The 14,364-nt window shown below is 36.0% G+C and overlaps 1 protein-coding gene across 2 annotated transcripts; it reads right to left on the bottom strand.

Moving 5' to 3' along the window:
* Positions 1-924: 924 nt before the first annotated feature.
* LOC117606818 (Suppressor of ER stress-induced death) lies at positions 925-14,054 on the bottom strand. Of its 2 annotated transcripts, none has more exons than XM_034329757.2 (15): positions 13,856-14,054; positions 8,689-9,058; positions 6,385-6,683; positions 5,912-6,070; positions 4,700-4,999; positions 4,456-4,639; positions 4,174-4,330; positions 3,987-4,068; positions 3,644-3,827; positions 3,351-3,558; positions 2,998-3,275; positions 2,679-2,878; positions 2,234-2,545; positions 1,878-1,959; positions 925-1,811 (listed from the first exon to the last, which is right to left on the bottom strand). In XM_034329757.2, exons 2-15 carry the CDS (start codon positions 9,043-9,045, stop codon positions 1,662-1,664), a joined length of 2,952 nt encoding a protein of 983 aa, XP_034185648.2. In that variant the 5' UTR covers positions 9,046-9,058; positions 13,856-14,054; the 3' UTR covers positions 925-1,661. The 2 variants fall into 2 exon arrangements, with proteins under 2 accessions (XP_034185648.2, XP_034185647.2); XM_034329756.2 differs by lacking the exon at positions 13,856-14,054 and adding an exon at positions 11,272-11,493.
* Between the last annotated feature and the right edge of the window lie 310 nt (positions 14,055-14,364).

The raw sequence follows: 14,364 nt of genomic DNA, 5'->3' as shown, positions 1-14,364 counted from the left end.
ACCTTTACGCGAACCAGTGGCCATAAATGTATTTTTTATAATATGTTATTATATTTATAATAAGGGATACAAGAGATACAGGGATATAAGGAATTTAGAGACTTAAGGGATATAGGAATGTAAAGGATGCAGGAATGTAAGGGATGAACAGATGTAAAGGTTGCAGGGATGTAAGGGATGAAAAATTTCAACTAAATTTCGAATGTCGAATCAGCGTCCTTTGGTGGTAAAAAAGGAACTAAATTTTGCAGAAATTTTAGCCATCAAATACAAAAAACTTGTTGTCTTGTTGGATCTGTAATCACTGGCTTAACTCCCTTGAAATAAAAATAGAAGTTGAAAGTTATGATAACTTACGGATAATAAAATTGGATGGACGTCAAGAAAATTTCTGAAATCCTTGTCCCACGACGGACTTTGAAAAATGTGGGGAAAAATAATAGTAATTAAGATGACACCACTGCACCTGAAATACGTGTTGTGCATAATGAAAATCAAACTAGAAAATTTGTAATAAATATTGAACACACTAAAAGTAATTTACAATAATTCACGCAAGAATATTAATTAATTTTGTTCCTATGATATGAGTACAAAAACGTTTTGAGTTTCAAACTTGTTATAATATTATCAAAAGCTATTCAAAATTGACGATTATTCATCGTTAACAACGAAAACATATTATCTCAGACACAAAACATTGATCTTCCATGTTAAAATCATAAATCACATTAAGACATGGATGATTCGACACAATAAACTGAATTCGAATACTTAAATTATAAGCTTTTGAATATATATTGGCTGGAATCGAGCTACTCTATTTAAATATCTAAATATTCGATTGTACAGTGTTGAGCATGGATGGGATCATTGAAAAAAAAATGGCGATGGAGAAGGAGGAGGCTCTACCACTCAATATGCTCAGTTTGCGCAAGATATTTTAATTTTCAAGTGATAAATAAATTTATATTACTGTTATAATGAACTAATAATAATTCCCAAGATCGTAATCCTGCAAATATTAATACTAACATTAATTATGAAGAAATGTCCAATATTATAAGTGCTAGGGCCTCCTTTCCCTACAACGTTATTTTCCCTAGAAAAGCCCTCCATTCTCGGTACTGTACCTTCGAGTGGTTGCACCCGAGTGTACAGTCTGCCAAAAAAGTCACCATTCATTCTGCTAAATTTGATTTAGCGTTGTGCAATTTATATTGAAACAAAACAAAAACAAATTTCAATTAATAATTGACTAGTGTTTAATCAGAAATCACTGCAAAGTTGAAAATAAATTCTTACAATGAATAAATCAATTAATTAATATTTAAATGCTTCTTTTGTTGATTTGTTTCAATGATAAACGTTACCTTTCGTTAACACATTATACGTTGGTTCCACCACTTTGATATTAAAACCTGTCGATACTTCATGGGAGTACAATACGTTAATGTGGGGAGAAACTTTTTTAACTGACTGTGCATTAACATTCGACGCATATTTACAAAAACATACAAAAACATTTAATACTTTTCTCGTGAATTCGAAAGCAGACCGCTTTAAACAGTTCCCGTTCGATCGGGACGAAACGTCGACGCTGTCGATCTGAACTTTCTCTGACAAACTTTCAACATTTTTATGCAAAATATTTGTCAGAGTTACGCGGTGTTTCTTTTTAGCCAATCATAGATTATACTGTGACTAGCGTTCACCCATCGGATGTTGGCTTCAGACTGTTCTATAGCTTGTTGGATCGTTCTTGTTGCGCTACCTAGTTCTTGTTTGTGCTCGGTTGTGAAGTCTAATAACTAAAGAGAAAAGTATATTTTTTGGTAATTATGTAGAATAGAACACACCTCTTGTGGTATACTTACGTCTTTGAGCTCGTATTTGGTGTTTATTGCTCTCGTGGCTGATTTGATTATATTGTTGATAGTCAGTAGGGACGTTCCAAAGCTGAAATACAAATTTTTAGTACAATTTTTCTATTTTTTTTAATCATTTACTGGTCCTGTAAAAGAGAACTAGCTCAATCGCTAATATAACGAGAAGCTACTGTATTTGAGGTGTAGTATAGTGGCCGCACGATAATTGGGCGCCTTGGGTGCTGTAGAGGGGAAACTAAATTATAGTGGTCAATTCAAAGGCTAGATTTGAAAAATTATTTAAAGGGAATACAAGAATTGCAAAATTTACATCCGAAATCCTTAAAATTCGAAGTAGGACTTACTATTCTCGAAGCCTTGCCCATTCATCCCTAAAGAAGTTGAATGCCAGTGGCTGCCCAATGGCGTTACACGCCACGGAGTTAAGAACACGGCCTACGTCCTGCTTCCTAATCCCAGAATTCTCCGTAATCGCCCAGTCCAAATAACGACTTAGTAGCCATGTTTCCCGGGTACAGCCAAGAGCATGGAGAAGTAGATCCTTCTCAGAACCGACATTCGTTTCCAGGTACCTTCGCCAAGCAAAATCCCATTCCGTTTGCCCGCCAACTCGAATGGCTGTGCAGTATACGACTGACTTCAAATTTGGTGATATTCTAAAAAAGACAAAATGTAATAATATAGCGCTATATTGAACTTAACGAGTGGGGATTGGGGGTGACAGGTCCCGGTGTAATAGCAAGGGGTTGCAGGTTAAATTACAACCTGCAATGTCGTAACATGACTCACGGATTGTTTTGGTTTGGATTAGGTGTATTGCGCCAATTGTAGAACTGTTTGCCAGCGTTCTTTATACAATCCTCGTGGCCAAAATTGCAAGCCCATGTTAATACATCGATGCGAGTGAAAACGGTCAACTGAGGATCTCCAGGATTGTCCTTGAAGCCAACTTGCTTGTACACGTTGTCCAGCAACTTCAGCACGTATATCTGTAAAGGAACATCTTTGAGGTGTACAGTGTTTTTGAGACGACCTATACAATCGAAAGTTCTCCTATTGGGATTCGAATGGTTTATGAAGGATTATCTGTGCAGGGGTGTATAGTTACTCGAAATTTGTCATAGCTGGACATTTTGATCAACATGTCGTCCAGGTAGTGCATGGCAGTGAAGGCAGCCTTCCATGGGAGATACTCAGTCTCATGGGCCAAATACGACGTCACATCCAGCGCAGTAGCGTAATCCAATTTCCCAGCTCTAGCTAAATTCAACGCATCGTCGATCAGCTGAGCCCTATTGATCGTCGAGATGTTCCTAAAGGAGTCTTTGTTCAACTGTTTGATTATCATTTGCCAGTTCGCTCTGTCGTAGTTCACCCTGTAGTATCCTGCGAACAGAGACTGTACTTGAATTTCTCTTCGCAGTAGGCACATGTAAAATGGAAATAAAGTTTCATCCTTACCAGTTTCTTGGATGTTAAAAATCAGCCATTCCGAAGGACTCAAGTCCAGATCGGATAGGGTAATTGATTTCTCTGCCTTCATCCACTGAGAAGGTCGAGTTGTACTGAAATCTAATTGACGTTCGGTGGTGTAAGTGATTGGGATCCACCAAAGGGGTTCAGAGTCGGTTATGACCATCGTGGTACCATTCCGGAGTAAGAAACGTTCCTAAGAATGAAATACCCTGGGCTGATAGCGGTTCAGAGATGAGGCATGCAAATGCAATATTTATTGTTTGAAACAATTGGCGAACCTGGGTCAATGTTATTGCTCCGTTATTATAATTTCTGGTAACAGTGACCACTGGGAAACCAGTCTGAAGGGTCCAGGTGTCCATGATCTTCTTTATTGTTATGGAAGAATGGAGGACTTTGTCTTTGTGGGCCTGTTTGGTCAGAGCATCCCACAGATCATTTTGCTCGGCACTTTGATAAGCCCTGTTAACGATAAATGAATTATTGTTAAGAAATTGAAAATTAATAGTGGAACATTCAATAAATGAAGATTCCTATTTTTAGTCAAAATCATAATTATTCAATTGTTTAAATAAATATTTCAATAAGTATTGTAAGATAATATTACAGCTGGGTACTCACTTTGCGTTTAAGTAATTTGTTAAACCCTGTTTGAAAACCTCAGTTGTGAGGAAATGATCCATCATTCTTATTATGGAAGCACCTGAATACAAATATGATTACTTAATCACATTTCGAGAACCTGTCCAACCCGACTCGAGGTACGGGTACCCGCGCACCCTTTATTATACTATACTTCAATTAATACCTTTGCCATATGAAATTTTGTCAAAAATTTCACTGATCTCATCCGGATGGCCAACTTTGATGGATATTGGATGGGAAGATTCTAAGGCATCCAATCCAAACACGTTCTGTAGATCATGTACAACAAACTGTTCCAAAACCTTCCATGTTGGTTCCACCTTTCAAATAAATATAGAATCATCTTGAAAATCATAGATACACTACTGCTGAAGGATCTTAAAAGACACAATATAGCTTTAGTCCAGTGTCCATCATGTAAATATGATCCTTTTCATCAACTTACTGCGTTCATACCGATGTATTCCACATAACTAGCAAAGCCTTCGTTTAACCAAAGATCCGTCCACCAACTTGGTGTCACCAAATTGCCAAACCACTGATGGGCCAACTCGTGGGACACCACGGTAGCCACTCGCTGCTGGTTGCTGCTGGTTGATACACCTTCCTGGTACAACATAGCGGTCTCCCTGAAACAAAATGATCCTATTAAATAAAGTGTCCTAATATTTCTATCATATTTAAATTACCTATAGGTAATCAGACCCCAGTTTTCCATAGCGCCAGCTGAAAAATCCGGAAGAGCTACATTGTCTATCTTGGGAAGAGGGAACTCGATCTTGAAGTAGTCCTCGTAGTATTCAAGTATCTTCGGCCCGATCTTCAAGCAGTATTGTGCTTGCTCGATAGCCTCGCGTCTAGCCCAAACCCTGAAGTTCCCAGATTCGGATTTCAACACTTCAAAGTCCGAAACAATGAAGGCGACCAAGTAGGTAGACATTGGCACTGAACGTTCATAATGGTCCCACATGTATGATGGTAAACCAGGCCTGGTAACAATTAACAAAACAATGTTTGTCTGGAAATGTTGAATAAATTTAATAATTTTTTTATTGTTTAATACATTGTAGAGAAGATAGGTAATTAATCCAATGAAAACATTGTCAGACATCACTTTAAATAGCATCGTATTAAGTTCATTTTTGTAACGACTTTAATAGATTTGTCCCTGAAGAAGTTAAATGATGCAGGAAAAAATTGTGAAAAAAAAATATGATTGAAAGCTGTGAAAAATATCATATAAATGTTTTGGTATTGAATGAGGAAATTTTTCTTTGCACTAATGGCTGTGTTATTAACATAATTACAAATAATATACTATAATCAAATATTGATGTAAAAGAAAAAAATTGTTATTAACAATATTATTTTAATTTATTTTTAAGCATTTATAATCATTTATTAGGGATATGCAAAATGACAACAATGTAAATTTTAGAATATGAAATAAATTAAAATTGATGATCATGATCTGGAAAATAATGACTAAATTGAAGAGCATCTCCATTCCCTGAAATTCCTCTGAAACTAGATTCTACTCGTTTCAATTGTACATTCGACCCGACACACGAGAATACTTGAGAGTCCAAGCAGTTGAAGCAATGTCAATCCACGAAACAGCTGAAGTATATCGCGTATCGTGCGAAATTGTTGCCTCTGATAGCCTACGCGTAATATACAGGCTGCTTCAAAAATGATGCACCCATAAGATATGCAAATGCATCTCAAGAAAAGAAACAAGAAAGAATAATTTCAAAGGAACAGTGTGAAAAATAAAAAATGAAAATAACATGAAATACAAATTAAAATTAAAATTAGGACTCTCTCCATGGTCCGCCATCTGAGAGTTAAAATTGGTTAATACTTGAAAGTGGAACGTAGCAAAGAGTGTAATTACTTACACTGGCATAGGCTCCCCTTTTCTAGGCATGTTTGAAATAGAAGTCATGTTTCTTGGACGAGCGATGCTGATCTGGAATCTGGCCTTCAGGGCCGGTTCATCGAAGCAAGGGAAGGCACGTCGCGCATCCGTCGGTTGAAACTGTGTCGTAGCGATCCATCTGGAACACGTAATGAAAATCATGACAGACCTCACTTATCAAAATCTGCCAAAGTCACATTTTCAAAAATCAAAATGGTTCCCTTGGGAAGCGATGCATCAATGGAGATGCAGGATTAAAAATTTTCATTTCTTATTAATCTTATTTTCAAAGGAAGCTCATAAGGATATTTGTGTTCTTCTTTCTTTCTAGGACCACCTTTTTTGAGGCGTCCTGTAGATCAGAGCAATTTCCTGGCATCGTTCACGAAATAGATCAGTGAACTTCTATTTGAAGATAATACTTAATAAAATGGTTCAATCTCGGCCATTTACCTCGTTTGACCATCGATGGTGTACGAGCTCCTGTAGAAGCCTTGCAAGTAGTCTTTTAGATATCCAACGAACTTTAGATGCAGTACGTATTGTTTGCCCCTCTTCAACGTGTCCGACGTTCTAATCACGTGAAACTGTCGTTCAGTGTCGTTCTTCTGACCCCTGATTCTGACCGTGTTGCTGTTGTTGCTCGTTGCTGAGTACTCCTTGATGTTCGTGAAATCCACGTCGATCATCATGTCGACAGCGTGGAGGGTTATGTTTCTAGTGTCCTCGGTAACGTTCACCAGGACTTTCACCTGGAAAAATAAAAAAGGGATACTGTTAGTATTAATTTATTACTTTTTCCAATTATTTCATTATGCATCATTTTATCTGCAGTAGACTCTCGTTACATCGCCGCGGACGGCGCTGTAGGGGCGGAGCTTGTCAAGCTTCCAAGCTCTCATTTGGTGGCGAGTAGGGGAGATAGGGTGCGATAGAGGGGGTAGAGGGGAGATAGTAAAAAAGTGGCACTAGTATGCTTGAAAATCCCTGTAGAAATCAAATCGTTCAGCTGCCAATATAACGAGAGCCTACTGTAGATTCCAAAAAATTGCAATTATAAATAATTCAAATGAACCAAACAGGGCCGTCCTTAGTATGTGTGTCACCCTTGTCTTCATGCATTAAAAATATTCAAATATTTTTATTTATTCCTGTGGGTATAAAGGGTACAATTTAATTTGCCCGAATCCATAAAGAAGAAAATGGTAACGTCGATGTATTAATTATTCAGCTCTTGAACTCTTTCTGTCTGTCGAAACAACGAGCAACTTGTCGATTTCTCTTTGCAATCATTTCAAACGTACAAAAAGAAAGAAACCGGTCTCTGTTACACGATTGTTTCGCAACTGATATTAAACGTTTGAGCATAAATTCCTTTATTTAGTATAAACTACGTTGTGCCTCAGAAGAATAAATAATAATCAATTTGGGAAACAAGGATATTCAGTCGCGAAGAAGACATCTCGAATGCATTATTCTTTTGAAAACATTTTCCTTTGTCATAACTGACAACCCAAGGCTAATTATGAACATTAATGATTTAAAGTATTAAAATTTAATGATAATCAAAATGAGTTATTAAAATTAAATAAAAGGAAGTTAAATTTTAAATTTATTAAGAAAAATAAATAATTAAAAATTACTATAAATGATACAATAAATTATTAATATTCATGGTGTTCATTCTAATGCAAAATTCTTGCTTGTTCAATTATATTAAATAAAAAGAAGTTAGCTGTCAACAGGATAGAACCTTTTTTTTTCCAATCACCTTTGATGCTAAATTCATCGGACAATTGCATAAATATTTTTTTCCTTCGTGAAAGGGGAAACAGGAAAAAGCGCAAGAAAATTACATGGTGCTTCGTGCAACACGTATGCTGTTACGAAATCGATTCGATCGAATAACCAGTTTTCGCACGATCACCAAGATATGTTAATCAGCATGCTGCTCGTGTCCGTAGGAAATTCTCGTTCAAGGATATGCAAAGAGACTCGAAGGGAGAGGAGCATCCCTGCTGAGGTCAAATACTCCAGCTAATGCGAACGTAACTGTTTGGTCATTTACAAAATTTCTACATTTCTATGCGACAATAGTTTTCAATTAAATTTTCCAACATACATTACCAAATAAATTCTGCCCTTTTGGGCCATATGCGACTGCCCATCCACCCCATCTTCAAAGCTAATACAATTCTCCAAACACTGTACCCTCAAAACTATGTATACAGGGTGTTTCGTTTAAAACAGGCCACCTAAATAGCCCCTCTATCTCTGAAAATACAAAAAATGTTACTGACGTAATCTAAATGGTTTCAAAAGACAAATCAGATGGAAGGATCGTTTTTTATAAATTGTAATTTTTTAATCGTTTTTTCTAGGTCACTCGTGTTTTTTACGTATGTACACACATTTTTTGTTGTTGTATGTTATAGCAAATATTATTGTGCATTCATCCATGTTTAATAGCACGACCTTGAAGGTGACCGTGAACTCTAAAATTTAAACACGAGTTACCTCAAAAAAAAACGATTAAAAAATTACAATTTATAAAAAACGGTTCTTCTATCTGATTTGTCTTTTGAAACCATTTAGATTACGTCAGAAACATTTTTTGTACTTTCAGAGATAGAGGAGATATTTAGGTGGCCTGTTTTAAACGAAACACCCTGTATTGTAATTAACTTCTAATCAAATGGAACAGAAAATTATTTCAAAAGAAACATATCAAAGCTCTGTATAAAGTTAGACACCTACCTCACCGTTGAAGGTAAAGTTTCCCTCCCAGATGAACGGGATCAGTCTTAGCTCGTACAAATCTGGCACTATGGATCTCGGTAACCTGACGTCTAATTTCTGTTTATTGGAAGTATCTGTAGAAAATATTCCACGTGACTCAAATACTGCGTTGCTGAGATCATTGCAAGCCTTCGCGTCCTTTTCCTCGAGGCAGGGCGCGAGATGGTAGACCAGGAGGCCGGTGACCACCAAGGATATAAGGAAAGCTGCTGTCAAGAGGAATGCACCGCACGGAGACACCGTGCAGCCTCTTTTACGACCGAACGTGGTTGTGTGCGCGTCCATCATTGCCAAAACCTCGCGGGACTGGGTCATATCATGCGCCAACCTGAAATTCAAAAAGTTAACGTTAATTGAGGAGGGACTAACAAGCAGGAGAGGATGAAAATTCCTGGACCCTAAGGCCATCAAACTTCTGATGACTCTTGGTTGATGAATTTCATTCAAAAATTGTCTATTTTTCCTTTTCTTTTGTTTTATTCAAAAAAGACTCTGATAAATTTAATAGTAGAGCATATAAATGCAACAGATGTTCTCTTATTAATGATAGTGAGGTAAATTACATTTATACCATTGTGATTACAGGTGTCTCCAATATGGATCTGTTTTGTCAGTTTGCGATATCGATCACATATCGGTAATTTGGTATTCTGTTTTTTTGATACATTGTACAATGAGTCAAGAGGCCAAAATTAAGAACCTGGATCACTTTGAAAAATTAATATTGTTTTTAATAATTCTTTTCTTTAAATGAGGAAGTAAGTGGAAGCATCTTTTAAACGTATTTTTTGTAATGCTCTCTGAAATAGCATTCTAGGAACAATCGCACGTAACATTGAAAACAGAGATAATTATACTATATTCGACGATTTGTGACTCACAACCGCAGTTACTTTTTATGATTCCTAGCTGTCATCCAACTTGCCATTTAATATTTTCTAAATAAATATTTAGTTGGATCACTGTTAACATTAATTAATTATCTATAATTAATATCCCTTAGAATTTTATTTTCTAATTTTCTCCAAATTTTGCTACTAAATTTCCAAAACTGTTATTTTACTTGGAATATTTTCACGAGCAACTATAATGTACCAGTTCACGGAGCATGCCAAGTCGCTCGTAAACAAAGAGCTTTTTACACCGTCTATTTGCCCAAGTATTTATTAGTTTCTACCAGCAAGTTTTTCATGCTGTTAGATCCTTCATTTACGTCTATGACGAAATACACCGTCATTGGATCATTGTCCCGGTGAAACTTCCTGGCCGGTGTAAACAGGGTGAAGGCAACCGATCATTAAAAGTAATTTCACGTTCGAAACGAACATGTTAAAAAGACGAGTGGAGCCAGAAAGGATCCTTGTAATTATTCATCACCTTTTATTGACAATGAATCATACCATAGTCGCCATAACTACTAATAACACATACACCTGTGGGTATTAAAGAAACAATGGGATTTTGCGAGTATCATTGAACGTGTGACATTCACATAATTCCATAGTAATACAAACAAATAATAGTGTTGGAAATAAGCATAATGATGCTAGGAAAATTATGCAATCTCTTAATCGTGAAATATCTTATATATGATTTTTTAATCCTCAGACGGCGGACCATGGAGAGAGCCCCAAGTTTAATTTATTCTCTCTAAATAGAACTGTAAAGGATAACAAATTGTAATAAAGATTGTCAACAAAGATATTATTATTATATTTTTTTAAAAGGAAAAGGATTATGATAATTAAATGTAGTCAAAGAGAAGATACGTGCTGATTTCAACAGAAGGTATCGACGAATGCTTATAGCATGTCAATTACTGTGAAAATTTCTTAAGAATTCTGTGCCATGCCAAATGTCGTAATACGCATCACATTCCGTTAATCCGAATCACTTTTACTTCTAATGTCACTGGTTTAAATATGTCTTTTAGCAATAACATTTACTAAGAATTGTTGGAAAAAATAATGTTAAATATTTGTTAAATATTATATTTTGCACGTGTTGAAACAATCTTCTCTTTAAAATTTGAATAACTTTTTTAATTAAAATTTATTAGATAATATCATTATGGATTATCAATTGGTTTGAATTGCATGTTACATGATGCATATTAAAACATAAAAAGTTTGACATGATTTCATGAGATAAAAGTATCTCAAAATAGCACATATGGCATATCAATTTGAAGTTTAAAAATCCAAAAATACAACTACAAAAAGATTTCTTTAATATTCTTAATATAAAATGGCTGGTTCCCCGTTAGAAGAAACAATAGAATAATCCATTAGCAAATATCCAAAAATAATTATCGACACTTATAATTAATCGAAATTAATTATTTGAAATACTAATTACCAAATACCCACAATGAAACTCCACATATTATATAAATATAATATTTCAATTATTAAAAAAACCATTATCATGGCACCTTTTGCACTTGAACAATTTTACCCAGAAAAATTATTTAATTTATTATAATAAAACAAAAGAAAAATGGGAAAGAAGAATCGGAGGATGAATTTTCCTTGTACGTACCATGAACAGCTACCGGGAGAACGGTTGCGTTATAGCAACACGAGTTGCCACGTGGTGAAAATATTCTCGAAGAAATCGACAGGTAAGAGTTCGACTCGTTCGACACTTGGAAAGACACTGAACGTTACTGTTCGAATAAGTTGGCGACGGTGTATCAACAGGAAGCGAAGAGCGCGCGCGACCTCCTGCTCAGCTTGGTGCTTTGCGCGCGACTGTCGCGCATTCGGCTTCGCAAGTAGCTCGAAGCTTCCTGGACGATCGACTACTCGATCGAGGTATTACGTAGTCAGGTGCAAAAGTTTCCGGTCTGAGCTAACTTCACTTCTTTACGCGGTGATTTTAATCGGGAACCAAAATGCATTACAGGTGCAATTTAAAAAAGAAAAATGTTCCATTTTATTGCAATTTATAAATTGATTAGCTGTGCAAATTAATTCTGTGCATTTTCCTTATTTTTAATTGAAGATTTATTTTTAAAAAATGAATCGTATTTTCGCGCCACTTTTTAACCCTTTAACAGCGGATTAAAATTGGGACTCTCTCCATGGTCCGTCATACGAGGGTTCGAAAATAACAAATTCTTCGATACGAATACTTCCATGAACAACGCTTTTGATAACAATAAAATACAATGAAAATGTGATTTTATAAAATGGCGGTAACACGTTCGACGTGTGAACAGATACGCCCGTCGTGATTTGTTTTCAGTTTCAATAATGCCTGGGGGAACACGCGCGTGCCATTAGCCCTGTGTAAACACCACCGGGGCAATTTCTATGGGCACGAGGTAAAACAAATACCTGGCACGTCGTCACGCTCTAATTCCTTCGGAATTAGCTCATAATTCATGCATCGCGAGTGGCACGCGTGTCTCGTTTTTCTCGATGTTAGCAAGACGGGCAGAGGGGAACAATGGTACACGCTCGTAACTGTTATTAGATGTGATCGATAGGCCATGATGAAAATGATTAAAGGGCACGAATATTGAAATTAATTGGAATTTATGTCACGTTTATTTGATCCTTGAATTACAGTTTAGAATTTAATTCGAGGAGCGGAGATTGTTAACCCCTGGGTGAAGGATGCTGGGTCATTGAAGACCCTTTAAATTCAGAATGTCATTTTAGAGATACCATAATAATTCAAAAAGAAACTTTTTTGTTCTCGTTTAAAAATTTCGAAAGGACCAATTAAAAATAACAATAAATAAATAATGGTCAGTTAATAATAATGAAAGCTTCTTTTTTCTTCTTTTTATCAAGACAAAATATATTTTAAAATCCACTGTTAAAAATGATCTAATCTATCCTTTTATCCTATAATGAAATAAACAAGAAGCTATTGTACAAAATCAATATATCCTTCGGATATTTTAACTGCATGCCCTCATACAGTTTTTATTCACTAAGGGATTGAATATCTTTGTTCAATTCGCAGAATCAGAATCAACTAACTAATCCGAGATGATTCACTTACAGCCGTGCTTCTTGAAACATCGTTGCAATCTTTTACGATGATTCGTCTGAGGAAGTGTGAAAGAGGAAACTGACTGGTTTGTATGTGAATAATAGCGAATACTATCTATGATATCATCATTCAAATCATTGAAACAATTATATTTAAAGTTTGGAAATATTTTATAAAACTTTCATCTTTTTCACTATACTGTTTCAATGGAAACAATATAATAGCAATTAAAAAAAAATAAAATAAAAGAAAACCAAAATTACTCTAATAATGTAAGCTGATTATAATCACTCCCCCACACCCTTAAATTCTTCTACTAAACTTTCTACCGGTACTGTAGATCGGATGGTATCTTAGGTCGGATCCATTAATGAAGAGCTACTGTAACCTTGATGTAGTTTGGTAATCGAATTTCTAGCAGAGCAGGACATCAAATTTCTTCAGGGGGGAATCTCTCCCGAGGCACCTCGATACGGGCGAATCGAAAATCCTGCGCATATGCACACGTAATACGATCCCTTTGACAGGACGTGCTCCATCTACAGGACCATCTTAAGTTACCCTTCGTTGTGGTGTACATTTACGAGAGAAAAAAACCCTGTCATCTACTATTGTAACCAACCGTTCGAAAGAGATTCGTCCTGTGGCCACTGTCTCAAGAATCGAAGGGCTTCTTCCGTCCGGAAGTGAGCTACACGGCCTCTTGTATGAATTCCTTTCTCTACTTCCTGTTCAATGTCATCGATTGGAAATTGATCTGAACACAGTTTTAGGCTCACACAAGCCCCATAGAAATTTTCAAATTTTGGTCCCAATACTTGTGTATATAATATTTCCAATTTTATAATTTGGAAATAAAACTGAAGGAAATAAATATTGAGTTGATATTTTGATCTATATTATCTTTAAAGGTTCTTTTTGATATTCTGTAAATTTTATGAGACATTTTGCAAAATTATCAAAGTTATAAAATTTTATTATTGGGGATGACAAGTGATGGGACTTGATCTTAAGAAGATTTTTTGAAGTGGGTAGCAATGGGCATTAGAAAAATTGAATTTAATAAAATATAGTATATACATGCGTATAATTATTTATTAATTATTTCATTTCTTACCGTGTCCTGTGATATGCCAGGATTTCAATGACATACAGGTGGTTGGTGACTTATGCGAATGAAATATCTGAAGAACTAGTACATCGCTACGTATTGATTGATTCGGGGTGCGAAGAACCCCTAAAATAGAAAAATTTAAATCAGTGCACGAAACGCGCGAATGCCAGTTACCCGTCGCGATGAAACTGGTGTCAGTTCGCTGAATAACTGATAAACCAACCACGTATCCACCGATGTCATTATCCACTTGGACCTCCAGCTTCTCCTTCTCCCATTACATTGCGCTACTTCCACGTCGTAAAAGTAAATCGCATAATCGAATAACGAGAACCATACCTCCCTGATGCCTCAATGAATAACACGCGATAACTCGATCCTCAATCCGAGCTATTCCAGTTATCTTCATCTCGTTCCATCTTGGCAATAGAGAAAGTTGGAAACCTGCATTTCACCCTACCCCCCTATCCCACCCCTAATTTCTCAATAACAACAAATGCAAATAAAAATTT

This window comes from Osmia lignaria, chromosome 8 (genome assembly GCF_051020975.1).
Source record: "Osmia lignaria lignaria isolate PbOS001 chromosome 8, iyOsmLign1, whole genome shotgun sequence".
Lineage (NCBI taxonomy): Eukaryota > Metazoa > Arthropoda > Insecta > Hymenoptera > Megachilidae > Osmia > Osmia lignaria.
This window is presented reverse-complemented; position numbering and strand designations above follow the sequence as displayed.

Excerpts from the sequence above, each read along its gene's own strand:
- LOC117606818 (XM_034329757.2), bottom strand. The coding sequence starts at position 9,045 with ATGACCCAGTCCCGCGAGGTTTTGGCAATGATGGACGCGCACACAACC. Across the intron at positions 2,546-2,678 it reads AATCCAAACCAAAACAATCC|AATATCACCAAATTTGAAGT; the intron begins GTGAGTCATGTT and ends TGTCTTTTTTAG. Across the intron at positions 1,960-2,233 it reads TGGGCAAGGCTTCGAGAATA|CTTTGGAACGTCCCTACTGA; the intron begins GTAAGTCCTACT and ends TTTGTATTTCAG.